Source organism: Passer domesticus, chromosome 3, assembly GCF_036417665.1.
Source record: "Passer domesticus isolate bPasDom1 chromosome 3, bPasDom1.hap1, whole genome shotgun sequence".
NCBI classification, from domain to species: Eukaryota; Metazoa; Chordata; class Aves; order Passeriformes; family Passeridae; genus Passer; species Passer domesticus.
In genome coordinates this window covers 41,839,029-41,865,406 of record NC_087476.1, presented here as the reverse complement: position 1 = coordinate 41,865,406, position 26,378 = coordinate 41,839,029, and the positions used below count along the sequence as shown (strand labels likewise).

Sequence of the window (26,378 nt, the reverse complement as noted above, 5' to 3'; positions counted from 1 at the left end):
CGTTCTAGGCTAGTCAGGTGTAGCAGGTATGGTGTTGAAATAAGCTGCTGGTTCTCTGGTGCCCTTTGTTATTTGCATCTGTCTAACGTTTTACTCCAAGCTTTCTTTATAGCACATAACTCTTCAGGTATTATACTTTGGATGAGATATAATTTGTAGTTACTTGAAGAAATTGTAATGCAGATTATGGCCCAAAGCCAGTCATAAGGTCTATTTGGTACGCTTGTATAATTTTCGTATCTTTGTGTGTGCTACTTGTTCCTGCAAAAATTGTTCCCCTAAGTCCAATGAAATCTCACTGATATGATTTGGTGCTAAATGGAGCAGATCCAAACATCATGCAGTTTTTCTTTTACGTGTTATGAGCCTTTGCTTAAAATGTATATGCACACTTTGAAAGACAACATTTCAGTCTTTGGGGCAGGTAGAAAATTATATTCTCAAACAGTTCTTCTAAGATAATATAAAAATAATTTTTCTTTTACGCTATTTATATAGTTACATTTTTATTTATTTCTCTTTCTAAATCTCATGAGCTACCACTTTTTCATGGAAGTAGCAGAATATGAAAAGTATCATCAGGAGAGGGAGCTGTGGAAGTCCCTTAGGTATAACATCTATGTTTATTTCTGGGTGTACCTTCAGAAACAAAACAGGATTTACACTGGCACAAAAGTGCTTTAAGTGTATAGATACATAATTAGAAAGCAGGGGGGAACTACTAGTTATTCATTATTCAGAAGGATAATGGGAATGTATTTATTAAAATGTATATGTGTCTATACATACATATAAAAACATATATTTGTGTGTGCATATGAGTATATATGCATAGATAGGTGTTTTAACCAGCAACATTCCAGAGGACAGCAGAGTGGAAAGATGACCTAGAGATTATTTATGTGTCAGAACAAGGAACAGCAGAGCTTTGCATCCTGAATTTCATGGTTTTTATGTAAAAAAGCATGGATTAGTCATACTATTACCAGTTAGATCAATTAGCTTTTTAACTGAAAGTATAGTAGAACAGCTGACTGCAGAATGGGATTTGTTTCACCTGAGAATATATAAGATACTTTGCATAAAATAGTTCTACATTAAAATTAAGCCAATGTGTAGGACAAATACTACATGAAATGAAAGTTCAGCCTTGGCTTATGGGTGCAATGGATTATCTCTAAGATAAATGGGTAGTAATCTTATTACTTTATTATAATTGACAGAAGAAGTCGTCATCGTTACAGAGCATTTCTACAAGGTCTTGGTGATGAATTGCATGACTAAAACTCTGTCTTAAGTGCTGATGATCTGTGCTATGTAGGGCAGATGCTGCCACTGCTGTGTTGCTAAAGCAGTTATGTTTCAGAGCTGAAGCTTGCCTGCAGACTGAACTGTGAGGACTTGTTCATGAATATTACTTGAATGACTTAAACAAATTTGTCCTATTTTTAAATTGCTGTCGGAGCACCAACACACAAATATCTTTCTGATGAAATTTCTGATTTAGAATATCTTGATTAAGTGTAATCTCATTTATTCATAAATGCATTAATTGTTACAATAAATTCCATGGGAGAGAATTTGAAAGCTTACTGAAGTAAAATCAAGGGGTTTATTCATTCACGTCACAGCTGCTTTGAGTATCATCTGGTTTGTGGAAAGAGTTGCTTCTCAGTGGCTTTTTGTATTGATTCATACTTGTGTAAAAATGGCATCATCACAGGCTTGAAATCCTGTTAGTTGAGGGTAACATTCAGATTGTATTCTACTCAAACTTCCTATGGTTTGTGTTGAATTATAGGGATAAATCAGCCGTAGAAGGCTAAAAATGTTGCATCTCATTAATTTTCAGTCAAAATCACTTTCTGCCATCCAGTGGCTGCCAGTCCTTTAGGCAAGAAGGGGTTTCATTGGTTTATCTGAAAAGGAGTTGGTTTGTAGAAGCTGTGGCTGATGTTTATGTGCCAGAGGGGAAAAAAATTGTTTTCCATTTTAAAAATATGTAGTATGTGCAAATGACAATTTAAAAAAATAAATCTTCTAGTACCTTTGTCAAACTGTGGACTTCCATGCCTACTGTTGTATTTCTGTATTTGCCTTACCCTTTTATAAGGGCAAAACTACTGGTTTCAGATATGCATTTGTACTTACTGCATGGAATAAAATGAAATTTAGAGGAAAGATAATATTTTGTAACTTAATGGGGACTTAGTTTGAAGATGTCTTAGGATATTTTTTCCCTCTAGAGGTACTTTCTCTTGTAGCCTTTTTAATCCTTCGTATATTCCTGCAGAGTTAACTTGCAAAGATTATTCATTGACTGTTTTGTGATTCTGTATATTGTATATTGATTTGTGAGTGCCAGCTTGAAAATTAATTGGTGTGTTGGATGAAAAACTAGGTTCTGATTCAGAATACCATTATTTTTTAAAAGTTCTAGTTCTTAACCAGGCTTTTTTGTAGGTTTGGGTTTTTTTGTTTGTTTGTTTGTTTTGGGTTTGGTTTTTTTGTTTAATCTTTATTCTGCTCTTAATATTCCTATTTCAATAGGCTTAGCATCTTTCTAGAAAACAAGCTGAAGTTAATTTTTCTAACTTGCTACACAGCTTCCTCTATTTTTTTCTGGAACATCTGTTTTTTTATTGCTGCTTACCAATCTTAATCCACGGTGTTAATATTTTCCAATAGGAAAAGAGGCAGGAAATTACTTTTATTTTTCTAAATATGTGTTTATTTTTGTTTACAATTGCATGTCCTAGGGCTATAGTATATGTAATTTCTGCCAAATGTAAAGGAAAGGAAAAAGATGTTTTATGCTGTGCACTTAAAGTTTGAGAGAAGCTGGAGCAGCGTATTTTTACAGGCAGTAGTTTAAGAAAACTTAAGATATATTTAAGGGTATTAACAATCACATTGCTGTAAGGTGATCTGTATGTGTAAAGCCACACAAATTCAGTTGGGTAACTGTGAAAAATTCCTGTCATACATTTCTGAATATATTTAGGCTGGACTTCATTTAGACTTTTTTGTTTAGAAAATTGCATCTTTAAATAATGTAATATTGTGTAATGTAGTGTTTTCTTAGTTCAAGTCTGTAATCACTAGTTGTCTTTGTAAGTTTCTCTCTGTAGATCCTTTGTTATAAACACACTAAATGGTGTTCATCAGTGTGAACTTTATGCAGTGTTTATAATAGCTTCTAAAAGTAACTCGATGGAGTGGGAGGGGAAAGGAAAAACACAACCAATTATAAAGACCTGTCAAGAAATCTCCAAATGAAGTAACAGGCAAGTTGGAAACCTAAAATGACTAAGGAGGCCATGCAAATAGCTGATTGAACCCTGATAGTACTGAGATATTCAACAGGTCTCCCAGAAACCTTTAATATGTTGAGTCTCATTCATGAAGATGAAATTAATTTTGAAGATGACACACAAAGTACACATTATGTATACAAAACTTGGTGCAAAAGAAATAAGCTTTCTTCCTGTAGTGTTGCAAGGAGAGTAAACTTTGCAAACACAGTGACAGTGAAAGTTGTTGTAATCCTGAAATTCAGTGACTAAAAATCTGAAGAAACTTCAGATGACAAGTGCAAAAATTAGTTACATTAGATTCTTTGTTTTTCTTCACCAAAGAGACAATGGTTTAAAATAGATGTTTGGATATATTTGAGATTTGTCAATCCTACAAATACAAATGCACTTCATGATTTGAATAGTACTTACTTTTTCAGTGGGGCGTAGGAAGTTTTCAACCCAAAAGCTCTAAGACAAAGGCACTGTTAAATTGAAAAGGACGTTATTCAAAAAGAGTGTTGATTGCGTAGCTTTTTCGTTGACTTCTAGATCAGTGAATGTTGTTTTTTCATGTTCAAAGCCTTGCCTTTTAAAATAAAACTACAGTTGATTAGTCATTAAGTACATCATTCCTTTAGATTTAAGAGTAGAGCATTTTCATTTTTTTGTGAAAATGGTAACGGTCTATTAATCTAAATTTGTAATTTGTATCCGAACCCTCACATGAGGCTACTACAAGGAAGCTGCAGCATAATGATAGGCTTAGTGTTGTTTGTTGCAAATTTAAGTGAAGTATTTGATGTAAATAGCTGATGAAGCCCTCATTCCTAAGCTTGCATTACTTGGGGAAGTCCTGCTCAAATAATTTGCTTAGTATTGGAATGAATTGGGAAGTATATTTTGTAGAGAGGCTTTTACCATAGAAAACCACTGTAAATTAATTAAAGCACCCAGAATAATGGAAAAGATCTTCAGAAGATTTTTTTGAGGCTTGTTCTTTACTGTACTTTTGTTGTTTCCTACAAAAAAATAAAAATTACAATCTTCAAATATATCAGTAAGATAGTTTTCATTCTTTGTAGTAGAAGCAGGTAATTAAATCTGTAGAAAGAAAATAATTAGGTATTCTGCAGTCTATTTTAAACATCTTTGAAAAGTAACTAAGAAAAACTAAGCTTATTAGAAAATTAATTTTATATTTTAGGGACTGTTCTTCAGTTTATAATCTTCAAATGCAGGAACTGCCACTGTCTCTGTACAGTGGTTCTTTCCTGGTAAAAATATAATTTTTCAGAGAGCCCAATAGGAGCAAAGTATTACTGTAACTTATGATTTGTACTTTATAAGATTTAAACATGCATTAAATTCTATTAAGCATAATTTCCTGTATCAACTATAAAATTTATTTTTTTCTAAACATTCTCTTATGCTTGTTTTGGACTACATGTACAAGTTTTATGTTGCTTTTGGTACTGCAGCTTGTCAATATTGTTGGAGAAAGGTCTGAACATGAACAATTGCAAGATGAAGATCTTCTCAGAAGCAAGAGAAAGTTTTACTGAATTTGTGTGTCTGTGTTTGCAAAAATTACTGAGTTCCAGTGTTTGACTGCCTCATCTTCCAGTAGAGTAGTCATAGTTTTTCATCCTGGATTTTGAGATGTATATTGTTCTTTTCTTGTTAATGCTGTTTTTCTGATGTTTAGTTACTAATAGTTCCATATTTTACTGCATATTAGTTTTGTTCCCACACTTCAGTAAAAAAAGTAGGTGGTGAAATAGCATGAAGCTAAAGATTTTGATTAATTTTAGCGGATGTTATCCTGCTATAATTTGTTTTCTTTATTGATTCCCTGTTTGAGGGTTGAGTAGAAGTGGTATCCTCAGAATAAAAAAAACTTGGAATACTAAATATATTACGACCGGTATCTGAAGGTTTGTTTCCATGTGCTCTTTTTCGTATGATTAATGGATACATAGATACACACACACATGTACAAACTTCTATGAAAAATCCAAGATATGTGTGTTGTTTGTTTCAACAGATTGGACAACTTGCTTTTAAAGGCATGAAAAGGCTAAACCGAATCCAGTCCATAGTTTTCGAGACTGCCTACAACACAAACGAGAACATGCTGATCTGTGCCCCCACTGGAGCTGGGAAGACCAACATTGCCATGCTGACAATCCTTCATGAAATTCGCCAGCATGTCCAGCATGGTGTTATCAAAAAGGATGAGTTTAAGGTAGGAGTTTAATGAATCAAATAACAGCTTTTTAACTTGTAAGGTGAAATCTATTATTTGTTATACACAGAATATGAAATCAGGAAGTTCTCCAGTATATTAGACTTTTCCGAGTTAAAGATAAGGCCAGTTTTGATTTGCTTCATTATTGTTAAAGCTATTCTTACTTGTGTTCTAAAAATCTTATTATGTGCATAAAAAGCTATGAAAATGCATTTAGCTTTCATGCAGAACCAATTTTCAAAGTGATGAGGCTGTATAAACAAAATCCATTGTCCTTTAAACAGCTGCACACTTATCCAACAAAGATAACTACTTTTCATATATCACTATTAAGATTTTTCAGTGTAAGTGCCTGGCATCATATTTCACAATAAATTGTGATTTGTAATGGTTGCCATGAAACAAACAACATTGTGGGGTTTGCTCATTTATCAAGTGAGTGTTGTTTTGGTGCAGATTGTGTATGTTGCTCCTATGAAGGCTTTGGCAGCCGAAATGACAAATTACTTCAGCAAGCGTCTGGAGCCACTTGGCATTACTGTGAAAGAGTTGACTGGTGATATGCAACTGTCAAAAGGCGAAATCCTGCGAACACAGGTATGCTTAATCTTTCCAAATACTGTTCTCTGTGTGTGTGTTTGTACCTTTTCATAGGTACACTGCTCTTCAAACTCCTAGTAACAGTATTGGTGAAGCAGCTGAAACATTGCTACACCTCTAATTACAGTGATTATGTACACTGATATAAGTTCAGAATTCTTCAATAAAAAACATCTCTGAGAAGTTTAAAGTTTGGTCTGCAAATGGTAAGTTCCTAAGAAATCCAAAATGCTGTAACAATATTGTTGCTGATATGTTAAAATAACACCTTATTTTTTGAAAAAACGAACAAGCAAACCTAACCAACCAAAAAAAAAAAACAGCAACAAACAAAAAACTGTAGGTTTATTTTAGCAGTCGTAGCTTTGAGGTATTTAACATTTTTATGGTGAGTGGAGAGAAAAACCCTCCACATGACAAGAATGTGTCAGTATGTAATTAATTATTAGGAGGACCACTGCAGTCGTTATCCAGTATGAAGTTGTGAATAGCAATTAGAAGATGCATATGCATACATGTTGGTACATAACCAATATCAGTGAGTGACAGTAAAATCACTGGTACTTTATCAGAGTGACTTTGCAACACCATCTACCTAAAATCAGAGTTTACAAAATTAAAAAAGTTTGGCAGCAGCTTTTAGTAATTGAACCAAATTACCATTTTAAATTGCTTCCTGTTTTCACAGTACTTTTCAGCTAGGGCACATAATCAAGTAGATCATGGTTTTAATAGAGAGAGAGATAATGTGTAATCACTGTTGAAACTGAAAGTGACAGTAGAAAAGCCTGCTCTGAATATAAGGACAAAGCTGGATGAACAGAATGAATGTAGAATGGAAAAGTGCTATTTATGCTTGCTCTTCTAGTTAGCAATATAATTCCTACAAACTCACCTTGTTATCAGTACTCTGCTTATATCAAGCAAAAAAAGTAAGGGAACAAAAGAAACAAAAAATATTTCAGGCTTTATAAAAAAATTTGTATGGGAAATAGTTTAAAAAGCTGAAATTTATTACTCTGGTAATGGGAACTTATTAATATATACAGAGTGTTAACTTAGAGAAACTTAGTAACTTGAGTGTAGGAAGACTGTCTGGTTCATCATGCTCTTTTATTTCATTCAGCATGCCACTACTAGCATAATTCTTAATTTTGTTGTCGGGAAGAGGCTAAAGCAGATTGATGTATATAAATCAAGAAGAAATAGAAAAGGGAGGATGTGGAATTTTTTTCCCCTGCCATGGACTCATTTAATTGCTTTGAAATTAGCTTTTTTTGCCTGAAACTTTCCTTCAAGGGATTTCTAAAGTTTCCTATGTGTGTCGTAGTATAGAAACAGTAATCTGAAGTGTATTTGTAGTTTCAAAACTTTTGGGAACAGTGGAGGTGAAAGAAAAATGGTCTCCAGAAGAGGAAAAATTTGGAAGCCATTGTGTTTGTGACCCAAAACTCAGTTCCTACATTTTCAAATAAACTATAGTTAAAGTGTTGATTAATTTCAGTTTTGCTTGTACTCAGTTTTGTGTTTTTGGTCTTCAAAACATTGGGAAGGTTAAAAGAAAAAAATATAAAGGCTAAAATTCTGGGACTTATTTTCTCTTGTTTGTCATATCTAGTCAGTCTTATAATTAATCAGAAATGTAGAAGGTGAGGATCAGAGATGATACCAATCCAAGAGTTACCAGTGTAATTGCTGCGGCTGTTTTTGAAGATTCTGTAGCCCAGCAGTGTGCAATGTTTTATTCCTGCATAACGAATTGCACAGCAAATATGTAGCATGTTACAAACTGAGGAAAGAGCACTTGCTTGTGCCGGCTCTGCTTATTGCTCTGCACATATACTGTTTTCTATCAAAACTCATGAGCTTTCTTTGCTCAGCTAGGCACTTTAAACCACTTCATCCAAGCAAGTTTCTTTCACCATTTTTTACTCTGTATTAAATTGATTCTTGCTTCAAAACTTCATTTTACTTGTCAGCCTCTCTAATGCATACATTTCTCAGAAAGGAATACGCTGATAGGTGTTGCTGCTTTCTTTATACTTTTGCATTTGCTTTGCCAGTCATTGCACTGTTTTCTAGCCTTTAGTTGTGTAAGTAATGAAGTACTTTGTTTAACAGGAAAGCAGTTTTTCCTGTAAGAATTAATGCTGTGGCAGGTGGATTCATGAACACAGTTTATATACATAGGGACAATATATTTCATATATATACTGTATATATGTATGAGGCAGTAAAAGGCAGAGAGTAGGATCATCAGCTGAAGTAGATGCTGGTATAACATTTTCACATTTCACATTTTTGTCTGGATAACATTTTCACAAGATCTCAGCTGATACTTCTAGGCAACTGAAGGCCTGATAAATATCTCCTGTGACAGTTGTCTTCTGCCTGTTTTCTGAGCAGTTGCATTTTCACCACCTTTATTTTTGTCCTCTGGTGAATCAAATCAGTCACGCTGAAAGACGTAAAAATAAGGTGATTGTCAGGTATTAGTTAGAAGTAGTGCTTAAGTGACAATCCTGATAATTTTCTGCTTCCTTTCCATCCTGCTTGCTTCATTCTTCATACTTTGCTGGTGTATATTTAAGGATATATGTTTTGTAAGTTATTACATATAGCTCTAGTGCTTATCTTGATGAGGAAAAATTGCTTTATCTCACAAATTGGTAACTGTCTCTCTTCTCAGGGATACACCCTTAATGTACAGTGGGAACTACCTCTATTATTTTTTTCTAAAAATATTTTTAAAGGATATAAATACTAGGAAAAAAAAAGTAACAAGGAATTTAAATTTTCATTCCTTTTATGATGGAATAAAATATTTTAAATATTTTTTTTAAAATTCCAATTAAAAGGTCTATACCACATTTTTCCAGCAATAACTCCCTCTGTGCTTTCCAGCTGTCATTTATACCCATCCAGAAGGTAGCCATGTTTCTTGCTGCTCCATACTTCTATAGTATTATACATTATATGATTTTACTTCCAATGCTATTATTGAATATTCATGAACGTTTCTATGATTCCAACACACTTCATAAGCTTTTAAAAGAAGTTATTTCTGATTTTACTAATAATGAAATTGGCTTAAAAAGAAAAGTGAAAATAGTTTTTGCTGACTCTTCCGTCAGTTTTCCAACCTGCTCCCCACATCTTAGGCATTGAAAGCCACAGTTAGAAGTTTAACATGTGGGATGTGTGTTCAAACTCTGAGACAATTTCCCTTCATAGAAACATAGAATGGTTTGACCTTGCATTTGCAACAAATACAATGTAGTTGCAGTTGTCTTTTGAAAGTTTGGAGAATACAGCTGGAATTGGAGCAGTATAGATTTATAAGGTAATCACCAAGTCTGAAAGCAGTGTCTTGCCCTGGGCACAGTGTGTTGTAAGCTGATGGATGAGTGGCATCATGCCTTAACTTGTGCAAAACAGTGGTAGCCTCTGCAGAATGCAGAAATGCCTTCTGGCCTTAATACAAATATAGTGGGCATTAAAAATTGTAGAAGATAATTTTTTAATGTTTTATGCCAAAATAGCATAAAACAAAGTTAAGATTCTTGGCATAACATAGTAAAAGCTTATCAAAGTTTCTTCTACCTTTATAAAATTTAAAAATAGTTTTTGAAAATTACCCTGTTAAATATATTTTATTTTCTTTTTAAGAAAAGTTATTTTGATGTTTTATTGCATTTTCAGTTAGTGTGAATGTTTCTCACCTTTAAACTGGTACCTCAGCAGTTTTGTATTAGATGCGTTTTGGTATAATCATTGTCAACAGCCCGCATTCTAATTCAAATAAGTACATATAAGTGAGACTGACATTTTGAAGCTGAAATAAGTTTTCTATAATGTTTTTGCTTTATTTTGTGCATCAGACCTGCAGTTACAAGCAAAATTACTTTAATTGGTCTTAGATCTCTTCTTTTGCTTTGAGGAGTGCCTGACTCTCATGAGCCTTACTTGTTACAGATATGTATTATTGTTAAGGCCAGATCACATGTGTGATGTAGTAGTTGGAAACAAATCTGGTCAAATTTTGAAAGTAGGCTAATTTCCCCAGCCTATAAACCTCTACGTATCTCTGTTCCTTCATTCTCATATTGTTGGAGTTAAAGGGATTCAGACAGCAGGAAAAAGAAATGTACTGTCTTTTAACTAAATGTTATGAGAAAATGAATCAAACTGTAATTCTGTGAGTAGTCGTGGTTCTGTCACTTCTGAAATATTGAATATTTTTAAACTCGATAAGAATATAGTTTTTTTTAAAAGAAAAGCATTTCTATTTTTGTTATGGTTCTTCTTGATCAAAAAATTAATTATACAGAAAGCAAGGTCTATTCATTTAAAACATGTTATTGGATTTTCTGTAACATTTACGTAGTACTCAGGTACTTAGAGGTCCACAGAAAGAGTTGTATACATTTACTGAACTGCAAGGCTGTGCCCAACATAGGTCTGAAGGACATCATAGAAATAGACACCTCCAAAACTGCTGTGTTTCTGCTGGACTCCACATATCTCTCTTTTTTCTGTCACAGATTTGATAAACATTAATTTCATGTCTGATTGAAGAAACAAATTAGAAGCTCTATCTCACCTTAGTCTGCTTTCTACATAATGGGCTTCTAAAACATTCTTCCTTAATGAAGGCACAAAACTATAGGAGCATTCACCGATTTAAAAAAAAACAACTAAAAAACCCCAAACACATAAGAGCAAACAAACAAAAAAAACTCCTTCATTCTTTATGAGCTCTAAAAAATTCCATGATGTTCAAGAAATCGAATTCAAAGTTTACATTTTTTGCTGTCATGTTTGGGTAATGAAGAAAGTGCTCCTAAACCTGACTTGAACTGCTATTTAGAAAATGGGCAGCTGGCTGTCATATGTGTTCTGTTCCCATCAACCTGTATAAACTAAAGTCACGTTGCTTTCAGAGTTGATTCTTAACATTGCTCACAGTTCATATGCAATCTATCTTCACACCTTGCTAAGAAACCATCCTTCATAGGTTTAGAAAAGGTACTACTTTAATTTGCCTAGTGCCAAATGTTGAGCAGTTCAAAAATGTGAATGCTTTCAGGGCACCCAGGTCAGAGCAGAAGGAGGGGAGGAGATGCTCCAGGCACTGGAGCAGAGATTCCCTCACAGCCCGTTGAAGGCCGTGTTGGAGCTGATGTCCACATTGCAACACACCGGGGTCTTGGAGGACCCCACACTGCAACAGGTCAATGGTGCAGTAGAGGAAAAGGTGGCCTATGGAGAGCTCATGCTGGAACAGGCACCTGGTGGGAATTGTGCTCGTGAAAAAGACCCATGTTGGAGCAGTTTGTGAAGGTGTATCCTGTGGTAGGGATGCACAGCAGAATGGGGATAAAGTGTGAGGAAGGAATGTGTGAGATGAAGTTATGGACTGAGTATAACCCCCATCCCTGAGATGTAGAGAACTTTGGAACAAAGCAGTGAAGTTGAGCCTGGGGAGAAGGGGGACTAGCAGGAAGAAGTTTTTAGGTTTTGTCTTTGTTTCCTCACTATTGTACTCAATTTTTAATTTCCACTAATTTTTGCCAAGTCAAGTCTGTTTTGCCTGTGATAGTAATTGGTACATGACTTCCCAGTCTTTTATCTTGACCCATACACTTTTCCATCTTACCCTCTCCCCCTGTCCAGGAAAGGAGGGGAAGTGAGAGTGGTTGGATGGGCATCTGCCAGCTGCAATGGTTGACCTACCACAGTTACTTCTAGCTCGGTTAGTTGTAGTTTGGGATTTTTTTTTAAATAAAGTTACTGCTTTCACTGGTGATTTAATTTTGGTATTTAAAATCCAAGTGAGTTTTGTTTAGTTTATTGCAAATGGGATTAGCTGATTATTTTTCTATTCAACTTACCCAGATGTTTATACTTGAAATAAGAGTAATTTAGAACAAAAGGGCAATTCTTTTTGAAGAGCATGGGTAATACAACAGTATTGGTGGTGTCATTGTAAACAGTGGTGTTGTATATGAAAAGAGAATTTGTGTAAGCTGCATTTGCATTGGCAAATACATTTGTCTGATTACTGAAAATAATGCTTTTCTTGACAAGAGGAAATAGTCTGAAGGACCAAGTGTATTTTGACATCTCAAAGATTAGCTGGTTAATTGTAGTTTTGAAGGCAAGGCAGTAGTGAGAAGTGAAGCAGAGACCACAAAAGCATCAGAGCTGAATAGGGCAAGTAGTTCTGAGAACAAAAAACATCAGGACCTCTGAGTAATATGGATGGTCACTCTGATAGATTCTGTCAGCCAATTGACTCTGATATTAAGTCATGAAGGCTTTATTCCCTATTGGAATCTGATACTAATAAAATGGAATAATGCTTTTTTCTCAAGTTCTTAACTGCAATATAAAACTAATCAAGTCCAAAACTATTTCAAGCAAAAGAGGGCTATAAAGTTGAGGTGCCTGCTGATTCATCTACAGCTTTATTTTTCTCATATACTGTTTCTCATTTCCTGCACTTTAATAGGGTATAGAGATGCTTCTAAGTAAAAGCAAATAGTGAAGTTGATTCCTGTTACTTTTCCTGTATACATTTTATTAAGTTTTAGAGCATTATATTCTATGATATTCTGCAACGTATGTGCTTCTCACTTCACGGATATACAAAGCCCACTATTAGAGGCTGAATATGCATATACTGTTACTTTTCTTATTCATATTGTAAGTACATGAGCTAGTGATTCCTTACAGTAATAAGGATGATGATCTTGTCATGCATATCAAACTCATTCAAAAATGTTTCCATTTATGAGCAAGAATTATGAAAGTTTTTCATTCAGAATATCGACAGCTCTTCTCCCCATAATAGTAATTCACACTATATTGTATTGTACTGCATTTTAACAGAAATAACTGTAGAAGACTTTTTTTAAAAGGTTGATTTGTCAATTGCTATCCCATTTGTATTACCACAGCATTTTGTGAAAATTATATTAAGAACTTACACTGAAAATGATGTAGAATGTACAATCTAAAGTGTCTTTGAAGCAAGATAGTACTATTTTATTTTCTGGTCTCTTGGTGCTTTGTCCCTATCTAATCTCTTTTTTGCTTATTCTGTATATTTTGTTCATTCCTGCAAGCACTTACTCTGATGTTAGTCTTCTCCAAGTGGCCTTCATCTCCATGCCATTGGTCTTTTACTTCAAGCTGTTGCAAACATCTATTGCTGTTGACTTTAGATGCCAATCTATTTCCTTCCAGGAACAAAATGATGCTTTGGATGTGTTCGATGCAATAAAATCTAGAAATATCTTTTAGTATGAGGAGTTAAACTTTCATGAAGTGGCCTTCAGAAGTGATGCAGCGATTACAAAGCTCACAGATACTGAAAAACCCTCTGCTTTTCAAGTTGTTCATTTCAAAACCAGAGTTTAACCTGGGTAATAATCTCTCTTCCAGTATGCCTAGAATGTAAAGTAGTGCTGGATTTCTATGCACACCCCTGGTTTCAATAGCAGAATATCCTCTTTTGAGGAAAATTTGGACTGGGGCAGGAAGATATAAAAATATAATTTAAAAGAAAGAAAGAAAAAAGAAGGGAGAAGAAGGAACTTGCCTTTATTTTGAGAGAACTCCCTGACTATTCCTTAGTACAACCTTGCTGAAAGAAAACTTTCTTTCTTCCTTATTTTCAAAGTTTTGCACAATCTAAAAAAAAGTCTTTCTTTCTCTAAATGACATTAAGCCTTAACTTTCAAATGAAGAAAAATATATACACTGAAATATTTAGAACAGAAATCCTTACTAAAGTGGAGGTCTGAGTCAAGGGTCAAAGTCTTTTTTATACAGTAGGATTTCTGTGTCCCAAAGTCATCTCCACTTCGCACTGTTGTTTCCATATGTATTTCCATAGTGTGCAAAAGAAAGTTCTCATAGTGTGCAAAATAAAATTTGGCTGCCTGAGTCATTGATCATGATATCTTCAGAGAAAAGTGTGTTTAAGAATCTACTGTCCAGGATCTCTTTGAGGCAAGGCTTGATGGCATGCCACAGACTGTTACGTTTGGTTTTTTTCTGTCTTACTTTTATTTTTTTTTTTGTAAATGTTAATTGTATTTCTGAATTAGTGTTTACTTCTGAAAGCAAGATAATTAAAATATAATCAGAAGGGATGTGTCTTTGTACATCTGCAAGATTTGAAATGCTGTGGGGTGTGTTAAAGTTCTGATCATAGCAGTCTTTTCACCAGTAAGAAGTGTACACTCCCAGTTGGTAGCAGCCACGCTCAGGTTTGTGACCAGTAACACTCAAGTCCTCAGCTGGGTTAAATGCATTCTCTTCAGCTTTTGGAGGGAGAAAACAGAATCCTGAAAGTATTTCAATGGATAAGCAGAAGGAAGAAAAGTTAAGATTACCCTCTTCAGAGATCCAAAATAGGAAATAACAAAAGGGAAATTAAGACATAACCTGGATTTAATGAGTCTGCACTTACTACAGTCTGCAGCTGAGGAAAATCCTTATATTTGAATCCTTATATTTCCCACTTCCTTGCAGGTTGAGCTCATTTCTGTAATGCTGATATGCCCATCTACCTCACCTCAGGAGCAAGTTTCCAGTTTTTTACCACTGTAGTGTTATTTCCTGACCTTTAAAGACAAGGAAGGAAATTTTCTGTGGGTGCCATTTTTATGAAGTCTATGGTTCTCCCAGTTTTCTTACTTCTTACACCAACTTGGGCAAATAGTAAAGCAGGTGAAAAATACTGATGTTAAACAGCAAAGTGGTAACTTTGGCCTCTGATGTTAATTCTTCAACTGAACTCTTTAACCCTCAGAAATAAAGGCAGTAAACTCTGTGACATCACGTGTAAGATTCTTGATTGTCTCTGCTGATGAAATCTATTAGGAAATAAATGAAGTTTGACGTGTATAAGAGATTGCTGGGTGTTTTTCCTATGGGTTCAGTTAATAAGCTTGTTGCTTGGTTGAAATGTTGTCTGCATTGTTTCTGTTGTTTTGCTGCTAGAACAACTGCATTGCTTTCTCAGGCTGCTGTTATCATTCTGTGCTTTCAGAGCTGTACTTCCTTTTTTTTTGGCATCAGTCTTCCAGTATCCTAGTGAAATTGTTGGAAGCCCTTCTGATTTATGACTCTTCCATTAATAAATGTGCCTATGACAGCTAAGATTTTGCCAGTGGGGCAAAGTACTTATACATCATCAAACAGTAGCAGTTTGAATAAAAAATAGTAGTCCTTTATAAGGAACTGAAGGTGCTGTCTGTGACCTAAATTAGTTTCTGCATTTATGACAGATTTGGCTAAAATCAGTCTTCCATGCTTCAGAAATTAGGATCACTACTCTTCAGACATGCATTTCATTTTATTTGAAATAATTTAGTTTTGAAATAGATACAGATACAGTTGTTTATTTTGCTAACATGCCCACTTGCTTGTTGTAAGCGCATAATCTGTAGAGTTTTAGCGCAGGCTTTGACTAACCTACTTTGTGATTAATAATCAAATGTCACATACTATGATAAAGTGTGTAATTGACTGGCATTCTTTGCTATGACTCACTTGGCTAAAATCTCTATTTTGATTGGGCGGAAAGGTGGGAGTTAATTTTGGGTTTAGCAGTAAAAACCTAGTTGAAACGAGCCCAGATAAAATTACAGACATTTTGAACAACAGGAAAAAATTTGGTTTATGTATTCTGTAGTTAAAGGATATAAGGTGGAGTTGTTTTGTAATTGCATTCTTGGTAATGTGTTCCCTTTTATTGGAAATAATTATATTCATGCCTGGCTTGGCTACTGGAAGTTTTTTTAAACTGTTTTATACCAGAAGTTTTGAGTGTTTTTCTTTTTTTTCCCCTGTAAGTGAAAAACTCTTTGGCATTGTACTTCAGCACTTAAATGTACTTGATTTGGATGAAGAGCCCTTGCTAGAAGTATATACTCTTGGTTTTTTTCCTTTTCCTCTCCAGTGGGCACATTTTTTCATTACTTTAGGCTTTATCAGAACATACTCAGTTTCAATATATCTGTACTTTATGCACTTACATAAATCACTGTCTCTGAAGAGGTTTGATATTAAAATTTGTGCTAGTTTTGGCTGGGATAGAGTTAATTTCCTTCATAACAGATAGTATGGACCTCGGTCTGCATTTTTGCTGAATACAGTGTAAATGACACAGGGTGTTTTCGTTATGGCTGAGCAGCACTTTCAGAGTCAAGGTCTTTTCTGACTTTTTCCCCACCCCACCTGCAAGGGTACTGGGGGTGCACAGGGAATTGGGAAGGGGACACAGCTGGACAACTGATCCCAACTGACCACAGGAATATCCCATACCACAGGGCTTCCTCCACAGAGCTGGAGGGAGGAAGGGGTGACATTCAAAGGGATCATTTGTATCCCCCAGTCACTGTTACACATGATGGATTCCCTGATGACCTGCTGCCATGGGAAGTGGTGAATGAATTCCTTGTCCTGCTTTGAATTCCTTGTGTGCACAGCTTGGGCTTTACCTATTCAACCCTGTATTTCAAGCCTCACTTCTACCCCATCCCACCAGAGGGGACTGTACAGGTGCCTGTGTGGGGCTCAATTGCTGGCTGGGATTAAACCAAGACACAATGGAACTAAAAAGGACTAGGATAAAAATATAAAAAACAAACAAACAAACAAACAAAAAAAAAATATTTGTGGTTTGGAAACGCCATTGTTCCAGACTGCGGGAATGCTGTTGCTCTTTGGTTGTATGGCTAAGACCAACAGTGTCACCTACAGGTGAATCAAGTAGATTTCTCAATTTTTCAAGTAGAGATATCAGACACACAAGATAAGTTAGTTATTGAAAATGGGAAGATCTGATTTAATAGCTTTCCAGTTAGTATCTTAAATCAATTTTGCTACTTATTATTGTTATGAAATTAAGTGCAAAAACATAATTCAAAATATTTTTGTAAGCAGTACTAGCTAAAAAAAGTTTTAAATCATTTTTAATGTGTATAGAAATGATTATTGGTAATATTCTGCCTATTTGCTATTTAAAGTCAAATTACACTGAAAATGCATGTAATTTATGACATTAAAGTACATTTAGTGTCTGTTTTTATAGAGGTCAAAATTCATTATTTGTCAATGATTCAACTCAGTTCATTGTGGCAGAATTTTGCCAAAGTGAGTATGAAGTAAAATGTTAAAAATATTGCATTGAAAATATCAAATTAATAAACATTCTTTTAATTTGTGTCTGTAAAAGATTGCTCTTAGATTATTGCATCTGTTTCTTCAATGCACAGATATTAACAATGCTGAAGTTTTTCTGAAAATAGAAAATACAAACTTAATGTATGTTAAGAGAGAAGACTCCTGTTCTTTAGCCTTTTTTAAGGGTTCAGCATCTTCCTTTCTCTGTTTCCAGGTTTGTAATTAAATTATTACTTTTTAAAAGGCCCTTCTTCACTTTTGCAGGACTGGGACTGGTTGAATCAAATTCTGTCCTGACATGATGGATTTTTAGGTGTATTGCTGCAGTGAGGTGACCACCCTGGGACAGCTGATTCACATGAGTTGCACAGTATTTGTAATGTTTTAAGCTAGATTATGAGTGGCATATTTTAAGATAGTGGCATCATCAGAGAGGCTGCTGTGTAATAAAGATGTGTGACTGTGGGAAGAAGAAAGCCTGGTTGGAGCTGCTAAGTTTCTCCCACTTCTGCAACAGAATGCTGAAGCTCCTAATGGGAGGCTGCCTTTGAGCTTTCTATTCTTTCTATTCCTTTTATACTATTTATTTCCTTTTATCCCCCACTCAAGTGGCGGAGATAGATGATAGATAGATAGATAGATAGATAGATAGATAGATAGATAGATAGACAGATAGATCATAGTCTTATGGTTTCTGAGTTTGAAGGGATTTGAATGGTTTTGTTTAGATTCTCACGTCAGCTGTTGCTTTTAGAGACCCCAGTGTTAGGTGGTTACCTTACATAAGATTCAGTAATAGATTTGAGACTGTTTCTTGTGCCTTCATAGGTGCCAGTTTTGATGTGTGCTGGTTTTACTGTGGCTTTTTGTCATTTAAGAAAATACTTAAGACAGTGACAGTGAAAATCAAATGTTGCTTCTTCATGTCAAAGGCACAATGCTAAGTACAAGATCTCCTTCCATTTACTTGGCCTTTCTTTACTGTGTTTCAGACAGTCCATCTTCTGCTTGCCAAGTTGTATTTGCTGCTACATCTCTCAAAACAGATAAATGTAACACTGATTGGGCAACCTTGTTATTGGGGTGGGGGAGGGAGGGAAGAATTCATAGAGTAGTAGAAAGTTTCAAAGACTTTTAATTCAGTTGTGTGCTGATATACAAAAATTATAGATCCAGTTTAATAGCTGTAATATGTTCAGTTAGTTCAATACCTTTGTGTCATGCAGCATGATTCTTGTGTTGGAGTCTTCATTTAATGTCCTTCAGAAACTGCATTGTGTGTAAGGGTATTATATGTAATATAGCACATTACAGCAATATTTTCTGCACTCCATTGTAAATGGCCTAGCAAGTAAATGAGTTCAATAAGCTACTTCAGTATTTTTTTAATCTAGATGGAAACTTAAAGTCTGAAAGACTTTAAAACTCTCTAGCAATCTTTTGTACTTCTTATTGCTGCTCAATGCCTCCAAACTCAGGAGCGGCTAATCCTGATGATCAGCAAGTTAGCCAAGAGTGTCAGGAAACCTACAGGATGAAAACCAAGTATAAAAAGGAAGCATGCAAGAGGTGGATGCAGGAGCAGTTGATCTGGAAGGATTGTAGTTGTGCATGTTGAGCATGAAGGGACAGGATTAGGTAAGAAAGAGCCCAGGACCATATGTGAAGGGCAGCAAGAAAGGCTTCTATACAGCAAAAGAAAAATTGGAGAAAACATCTGCTAAATGGAAGAGGGTACCTGATGACAAAAGGCATGGAAATGCCTGAGGTACTTAATGCTTTCTTTGCTTCGGCCTTCATGGGTAGGCCTAGTTTTCAGTAATCCCAAGCCCCACAGACAAACAGGAAAATCTAGAGCAGAACAATGCAACACTTGGAATAAATTCAGGCAGCAAAACTGAGTATAATACAAGTTAATTCACTCTGATTATATTTTCTCACAAGTCCTGAAGGACCTAGTCAGAGTTACCATGAGATCATTCTTGATTACCTTTGAAAAGTCACATTGATCCTCTGTGTGGAAACAGCAATTTTGCAGATGGTACAAAACTGGGAGGAGTGGTTGACAGATCAGATGGTTGCACAGTAATATAGAGTAACTTTGGCAGACTGGAGAAATGGGCCAACAGAGATCTCATGAAGTTCCAGAGTTCATGCCATGTTCTACACAGGAGTGAGGGAGTAATTTTATGAACCCATCCAGGCTGGGAGCTGGGCAGATGGAAAGCAGCTTCCCAGGAAAGAAAAAGGATATTCTGTTGGAAAAGAAATTGAATATGAGCCAGCAACATCCTCTACATTTTGCGTTTCAGAAGGGTGTTGCCAGCAGCTCAAAGGAGGTGGCTGTTCCTCTCTGCCCAGCCCTGGTGAGACACATCTGTGGTGCTAGGTCCAGTTCTCGGCTCCCTTTTATGAGAGGAACAGGGACATAGTAGAGCAAGTCTGGCAAAAAGGCATGAAGGTTATTGAGGGATAGGACATCTGTCACATGAGGGGAGGCAAAGCAAGCTGGGGTCCTTCAGGGTGTGAAAAACCTCAGATAGATTTGGTCTGAGTACATTGTATATTTGTACGTGAAAAAGACTGAGCCAGACCTCAGCAGTTTCCAGTGAGTGCAAAAGAGGCAGTGGGCACGCACTCCAATACAGGAAATTCTTTGTAAATGTGAGACTTTATGTTTTTTTCCTGTGAGGGTGGTCAGACACTGAAAGTTTGTCTAGACAAGCTGTGGATTCTTCAAAGACTTTGAGTATCACCTGAGAGATGCTGGATACATGTCTGTGTGCAGGCATGTTCTGCAGATTCCTCTAGGTGACCTTGATTTGAGCAGTGGGTTGGATTGGTAGATCTCCAGAGGTGGCTTCCAACCTTATCCTTGCTAAAATTCTGTGAAAACCAAAGCTAGTGTATTTTGATGAAATTATCTATCTGATATTTACTGCATATATCAGTGAAAGATGAGCAGGGAACATTTTAGACACTATTTTGGCTGTTAAAATGTACCTGTGTAATCATTAAAGATGACATTTTGTCAAAAAATATTCAGATTTTCTTTTCTAGTGATGAAATGCTAATAAACATTTTTCTTTTCATATTTTATACATAAAATTAAGATTAAAAATCCTTGAAATACATCATCTGAATGTTAAATTGTGATGCACAGTGAATTTCAATAAGTAACAATAAAAAATGCCTCAATTTAAGTTCTTTAACTAATATCAGAGAATCTGAAATTGAAGTACTTTGTGGTATGAACTAACTGCTCATCTGCATACGATTAACTAATGAACTTATTAAAAACACCAAATAAAATATTATAGGTTTTATCTCAGGCATGTTTTGTCACTGAGGATCTTTAGTAAAAGTTGGAGGAAAGTAATTTTCAGAAGTCTCTATTACCATTAATATTTTATCTATGAAGAATTTAGAAGAATGATTTACTTCTGTTTGGTTTAATGGCCTTTTATAGCTGAAAAGGTTCTGTGCAAAAGGTGTCTACACGTCTTTAAAATTACTTAGTAACTGTTTTGCACTTCCAAATACTTTTTTAAGCACAGTAAATTTTACAGGGTGAAAATGCAGTCTTTTATAGTTAATGCAAATGATGCATTAAGTTAGACCCTTTTCCCAGAGTACAATTTAAATGTACTCAGAAGTCCAATTATCTTTGATTTAGATGTAAAAATTGCAGAATAACAGCTGTGCCTGCTGAGTGAATATTCCTCTGCAAAAAGATAGCTTATTTGAGCAGAGTTGAGGACAGGTTGCTCAGGGAATGTTTGCCTCTTTTGGATCTTTTTCAAATTTAACTGCTTCTGGTCAGTTGAAAATACAAGTAAATTACAAAATAGTATCAGGGCAATTGAGATTTTATGTCCTCTAAGCTGTCATTTTGCACATAACAGAAAATCTTGAATTTGTCTAGCATGTATTATGATTTATTTATCATGGTTGTCTAGCATTTATTGTGATTTATTTGTGGAACAAACCGCAGACATTTTAATTCAAATTAATGCTTGCAAATAATTGCAGATAGTAATGCTAAATTTGACTGCATTTAGAATACAGCTTTTTCTATACTACATCAAAGAAAAATTTTAAGCACCTCCAACACTGAAGAATCACTTTACGTGCAATAACTATAATAAAATGTAGTTTAATTTAGAATAAAATTAGAATATATGTAATAGTAGTATAAAGTGTTCTTATTATAACAAAAAACATGTTATCATGAAGTGCCTAGTGTTTATATTGTAGCATGCAGTACTAGCAGGGTGTTGTACTAGTATCATACTAAATTACTAATATAGAGTAGAATATATTATCTATGCTATAGGTTATACATAGTTACCTAAGTCACCTATAATTGAAATTTGAAATGTGTTTTTTAATTTAAGTTTTTGTTTACCTTGTAAGCTGATCTTAAAACTATACAAAGTATGAGAATTAATTTATTTTATCCTTCTGAGAACACAAATGTAATATATATATTTCACTGTTGATGAATATTGCTCCAATTTCATTTTGCAACACCCTGATCATGGAGCTTTCTTAAACTTCCTGATAAATCTCCTTCAGGGCTTACCTCTCTTCATTGTTAAAAGACTTTTTTTTTAAATGAAAACCTATTTTCAACCTAAATCCTAATCAAACGTGATTACCACCTTCTTTACCTGAGTATCTGTCTTCCCCAGTCACTGCTATTTGCTTTCTGAGGTCTCTTGCAGTTGTAGTTATCTCTGTTCAGACACATTTATTTAGCCTAAGCATCAGTTTATTTAAACTTTTTGTAAAGGTCATGCTTCATTTACATTTAGTCATTCTCATTTTTCACTTCTGGACTCTCGGTTGGTTTGCGTTTCTTGAAATAAGTTGCCTAGAACACAATGTATTGCCCCAAGATTGTGTTGCTGCTGAGCAGTGGAAGCTTTATTTAGCACATCCAAATAGCAACATTTCTGCTCCAAGGTTTCAGTTTTTGCATCAGCAGAGCATTTTTGGTTCATGTGCAGACTGATCTCTTTCTCTTTTTGCTGTCCAGCTACTGCCTTGCCAGTTGTTTTACATCCTACATTTGTTGGATAATTATTCCTAAGGGACAGATTCATCTGCTTTGGCTTTAGCCATGTAAGAGTTAAGCAACTGGTCTAAACTGGTTGCACAGATTCATTGGGACAACACAGTAGAGGAAAGACTTCTAAGGCTGGTTCATACTTAGGTGGATGAAATGAACCAGCTAGAGGGAGCCTAGACATCTAATTTGAGGGTGATTTTGTAAGTTAGCAGGTAAGATAGGCAAGATAAACCCTATCCTCTGTGTATAATCTTGAAATTATATTATTGACTCATGAATTAATGCATCTGTTAAGACATTTTAAAATTCATACTCCATCATCAAATGTGTTTGCAGATCTGTCCAGCATTATATGAATGTAATGTTTAGTGGATATAATCTGTAGTCTGTTACTAGGATTACTCATGAAAATATGCAATGATATGGAGGTGCATAGACTCCTGTGGAACTCTGTATGATTTGATCCTTTCATTACAACAGCAAACTGTTGATATTTCCTCTTGGTGCTTGAAGAATGCTGCTGAAATCCAAAGGGGATGCTAGTTCTTAGTTAATGTAACCAGAGAATATAAATCTGACAATCTTGCTGTCTGTTACAATAACCTTCATCATTGGTTATCATTAATATTAGAAGACATAATTTTCTCTGGAGTGTAAACTTGAAAGGATAATTTCATGAAATCACATTTGCACGCAAGTAAATGAATTGGTGTTTGAGTTGTCATTTTGTAAACTGGTGTCACAAAATTGACTTCTAATGCGGTATCTGTTTCATATCAGCATCTCAGCTGAACCAGGGCCTTTTTTTCTTCATCTTGCACTTAGTATGCCTCCATATCAGTGATTGCAGTGATCAGTTTGCATTGATTCTTGAAAAAAACCTGATTGGTGACAAAAACACAAACTTGCTCCCGCTTGCATACAAATCTGTGATAGAAAATACAACTGTTGAGTAAAAGTGTGTGAAAAAGGATATTTGGAACAAAATGTCACTGTTGCCCTTTGGTCCTTTTTCACATAAAGTTGGGTTAATCCACATCTTGGGGTAAGGCTTTACCAGAACAAAACAGAAAGTCTGGGTAGTCTTAAAATATAAATAAATAAATAAAAGATTATAATTATGTCAACAAGACTTATTCTGAACCTTTTAATGGAGGACCCCTGTGATGAGTCTTAAAAGCATGCCAGTATAAATAAATTGAAAAAACTGGGAGCTGAGGTAGTCTTTTATCTCTGTCTCCTGAAGCTGTGCAACCAGAGCCTAAAGTTTTCTTGTAGAACAGAGGAGTAATGACTTTGAAACCCTTTTCCTTGCAGCTATGAAAGAAAAAAAGAAAAAGGAAAAGAAAAAACTTTAAAAACCCACAATTATCAAACAAAACCACCAAGCAAGCAACAATACTGGATTTCTCAGAAACTTCAATTTACAAGAAATCTCCTTGTTCTAACTTTTTCCTTGTCAATTCTTAAACAAACTAACAATCTTATCCCAAGTATTGCTATAATGATATATAAAAAAAAGCCAATGTATTCTACAGTCATGTTTTGTTGTTATTCTGTTGTATCTCTGTTAGATATGAAAAAGGGGCTAGGGGAGAAGGAAATGCAAAATAACACTGTGAGGATTTGAAAACAAGCAGGCTGGATGCAGGGTCTCAAGAGACAGGCACTTGCTCAAAGTTGTCAGATTTGATTAAGGGAGCTTTTGGCATCAATCAGACCTGACAGTAGTAGATCAGAGGTTAGTAAAACTATAATTGGTGAACTGATTAACAGCAAAGAGGAAAAGAGGGTAATGTTTTGGATCAAACTCCTTTAAAACATTTAGATCATTATTTAAACTTGAAGTCTGAGTAGCTAATTATATATCTTACATTATAAGACATGAATTTCACAAAATCATGCAAAGTGTTCTTCCTCGCTATGGTTTTTAAAATAAGGTTTGTACTGACTTTAAACAGACTGTTCTGTCATGGGAAAAAAGAATACAGAGAGCAGGTGCTCATATCTTATTGCTCAGTATAACTATTGTGATTCTAATATACATTGTTTTCTGTAGTTTAATCTCAGATTAATGTAACTACTCCACATGAAAACTACTCCATATTCTTTTAGTGAGACTATAAAAAACTTAAGGTAAGGGCTTTCACATTAACAAAAGGAAATTACTGGTCGTACTGTCTTATCTAGTTTATTTTTACTATGTCAGAGTCTGTTGTATTGAGGTCTAAAAGTAGTACTGGCACTTCTAAATGAATTTTGTAATCTTTGGGACATCCAGAATTGTGCTGAAAGCATAAAATTCTAAATCTTCACACACAAACTTAAATCTGTTAGTCATAATTATGAAACTGAGTATGCAACAAATAAAGTAATATTGAAAAAAATCAATTCAACAGGACGTGTCATAAGTATATTGCTCGGCTAAGTCAATGTGCTGGTACACTGTCAATCAGTTGCCTTTTCATTAGGTGGAATAGCTGGGTTCTGTGAAGCAATGAAACCATTGTGCATTCCTAGGACTCATTATAAAATAAAACATGCTGAACAGAGTTGTGTTGCTTCAGTTAAATAGTCATTGGATTTTAAGTTCTGAGTGACAGCTGTTACAATCCCTTGTTGATTTCTGTTGTTGATTTGACAATTGCTGCTAGCTTTGGTGACTTACTAATTGCTTCTAATATGCATCAATATAATGCACCTCTTTTGTAACTCTTCCTAGCATGATGAACTCAGTTTTTTATGTTAATAGTTCTTGTAAGTGTAGCCCTATTATTAAATGTTTCTAAGCTGTATATACATATATATATATATCTGTATGCGTGTATATGTGGTCTTGTATTATTACTTTAGACCACAAATACATGTTCAGATTTGTTAGAACATCCTCTGTGCAGCTAAATGGGCATACTGCTCTTCTGCCTGTCTTTGTAAGGTAAGGAATCTGCTTTACTAGAAACATAATTCTGTTTTAACTGTGTTAAACACATCATCAGATGGTTGTTTCTGATCTGTGAAGAGCAAAATACTTGCATTCATTATTTATTACTTCCTACCTCAGATTCTTGTTTTGAATTGCTGCCCTCTGCTTTACTTTCTCTATGTTTATTCAACTCCCTGCCTGAGCTCCAGCTCACATGAGGTTTTTTAAATGCTTGAATAAATCACAGAGTAAGAGTGCAATAAAAAGAGGAATAAAACCAGCATTATGAAAATGACTTGCAGGTTGCTGCTCTTGTAACATGTTTTGATGGAGTTTTACCTCAAAGAGTGCCAAACTGGTAATGAGTCCCTCATGGGGTGTGATATCAGCTATCTAATATTAAAAATTGTGAGAAACTCCAAAGTATCACTTATTAGAAGGGAAACATTTTCACATTGTATGAAGCCCCAGAATAGCAGCTCTGCCTACAGAACTGCAAAGTATGCTGCATTCCAATGAGAGTCAGCTCTGGGTGGATGTGTGTAGTTGTGTGCAGTTTTACGTGTCTCCATTTTTGCAGAAGATCTTGCAGTGAGTTCCCTGCCAGAACAAACCACCAAGATAAATAGTTGCAGCATGAATTGAGTAAACTGTGTAGGTTGCCCATGCCCCCTTGCCAAAAAGCTGTCAGAAGATGAGGAGTGCTGGCTGTGAATGAGCAAAGCTTCCCCTAGGATGAGGTAAGGGGAAGTTGTAGATGTGTGTAAAGGAGCAGGAGCATAGAGAAGACTTGTAGCAAGGTGAAAAAAATAAAGACAAGCAAGTTCTACTAATAGAAATCGACAGAAGTAGATCTTTGAGAAAGTGTCTTTGAATAGTAACAATAAAGCAGCAGTGGCTAGAGCAGAATTCTTTATTGCTCTCCATTCATGGTGAATCACTGTGCTGGAGACAAATTAACTGCAGGTGAACATAGAAAGGGGCTGGTTCACTGCCTTCCAAAGGTATTACATCCACAGGGCTTGTATTTCC

At 35.2% G+C, this 26,378-nt stretch overlaps 1 protein-coding gene across 2 annotated transcripts in view; it reads left to right on the top strand.

The window, feature by feature from the left end:
- The window catches only part of ASCC3 (activating signal cointegrator 1 complex subunit 3), a 251,099-nt gene that overhangs the window by 60,354 nt on the left and 164,367 nt on the right, over positions 1-26,378 (top strand). For both annotated transcript variants that reach the window (XM_064412794.1, XM_064412795.1), the window contains exons 9-10: positions 5,344-5,544; positions 6,004-6,144. In XM_064412794.1, the coding sequence (XP_064268864.1) occupies positions 5,344-5,544; positions 6,004-6,144 (342 nt within the window). The remainder of the gene's footprint in view (positions 1-5,343; positions 5,545-6,003; positions 6,145-26,378) is intronic.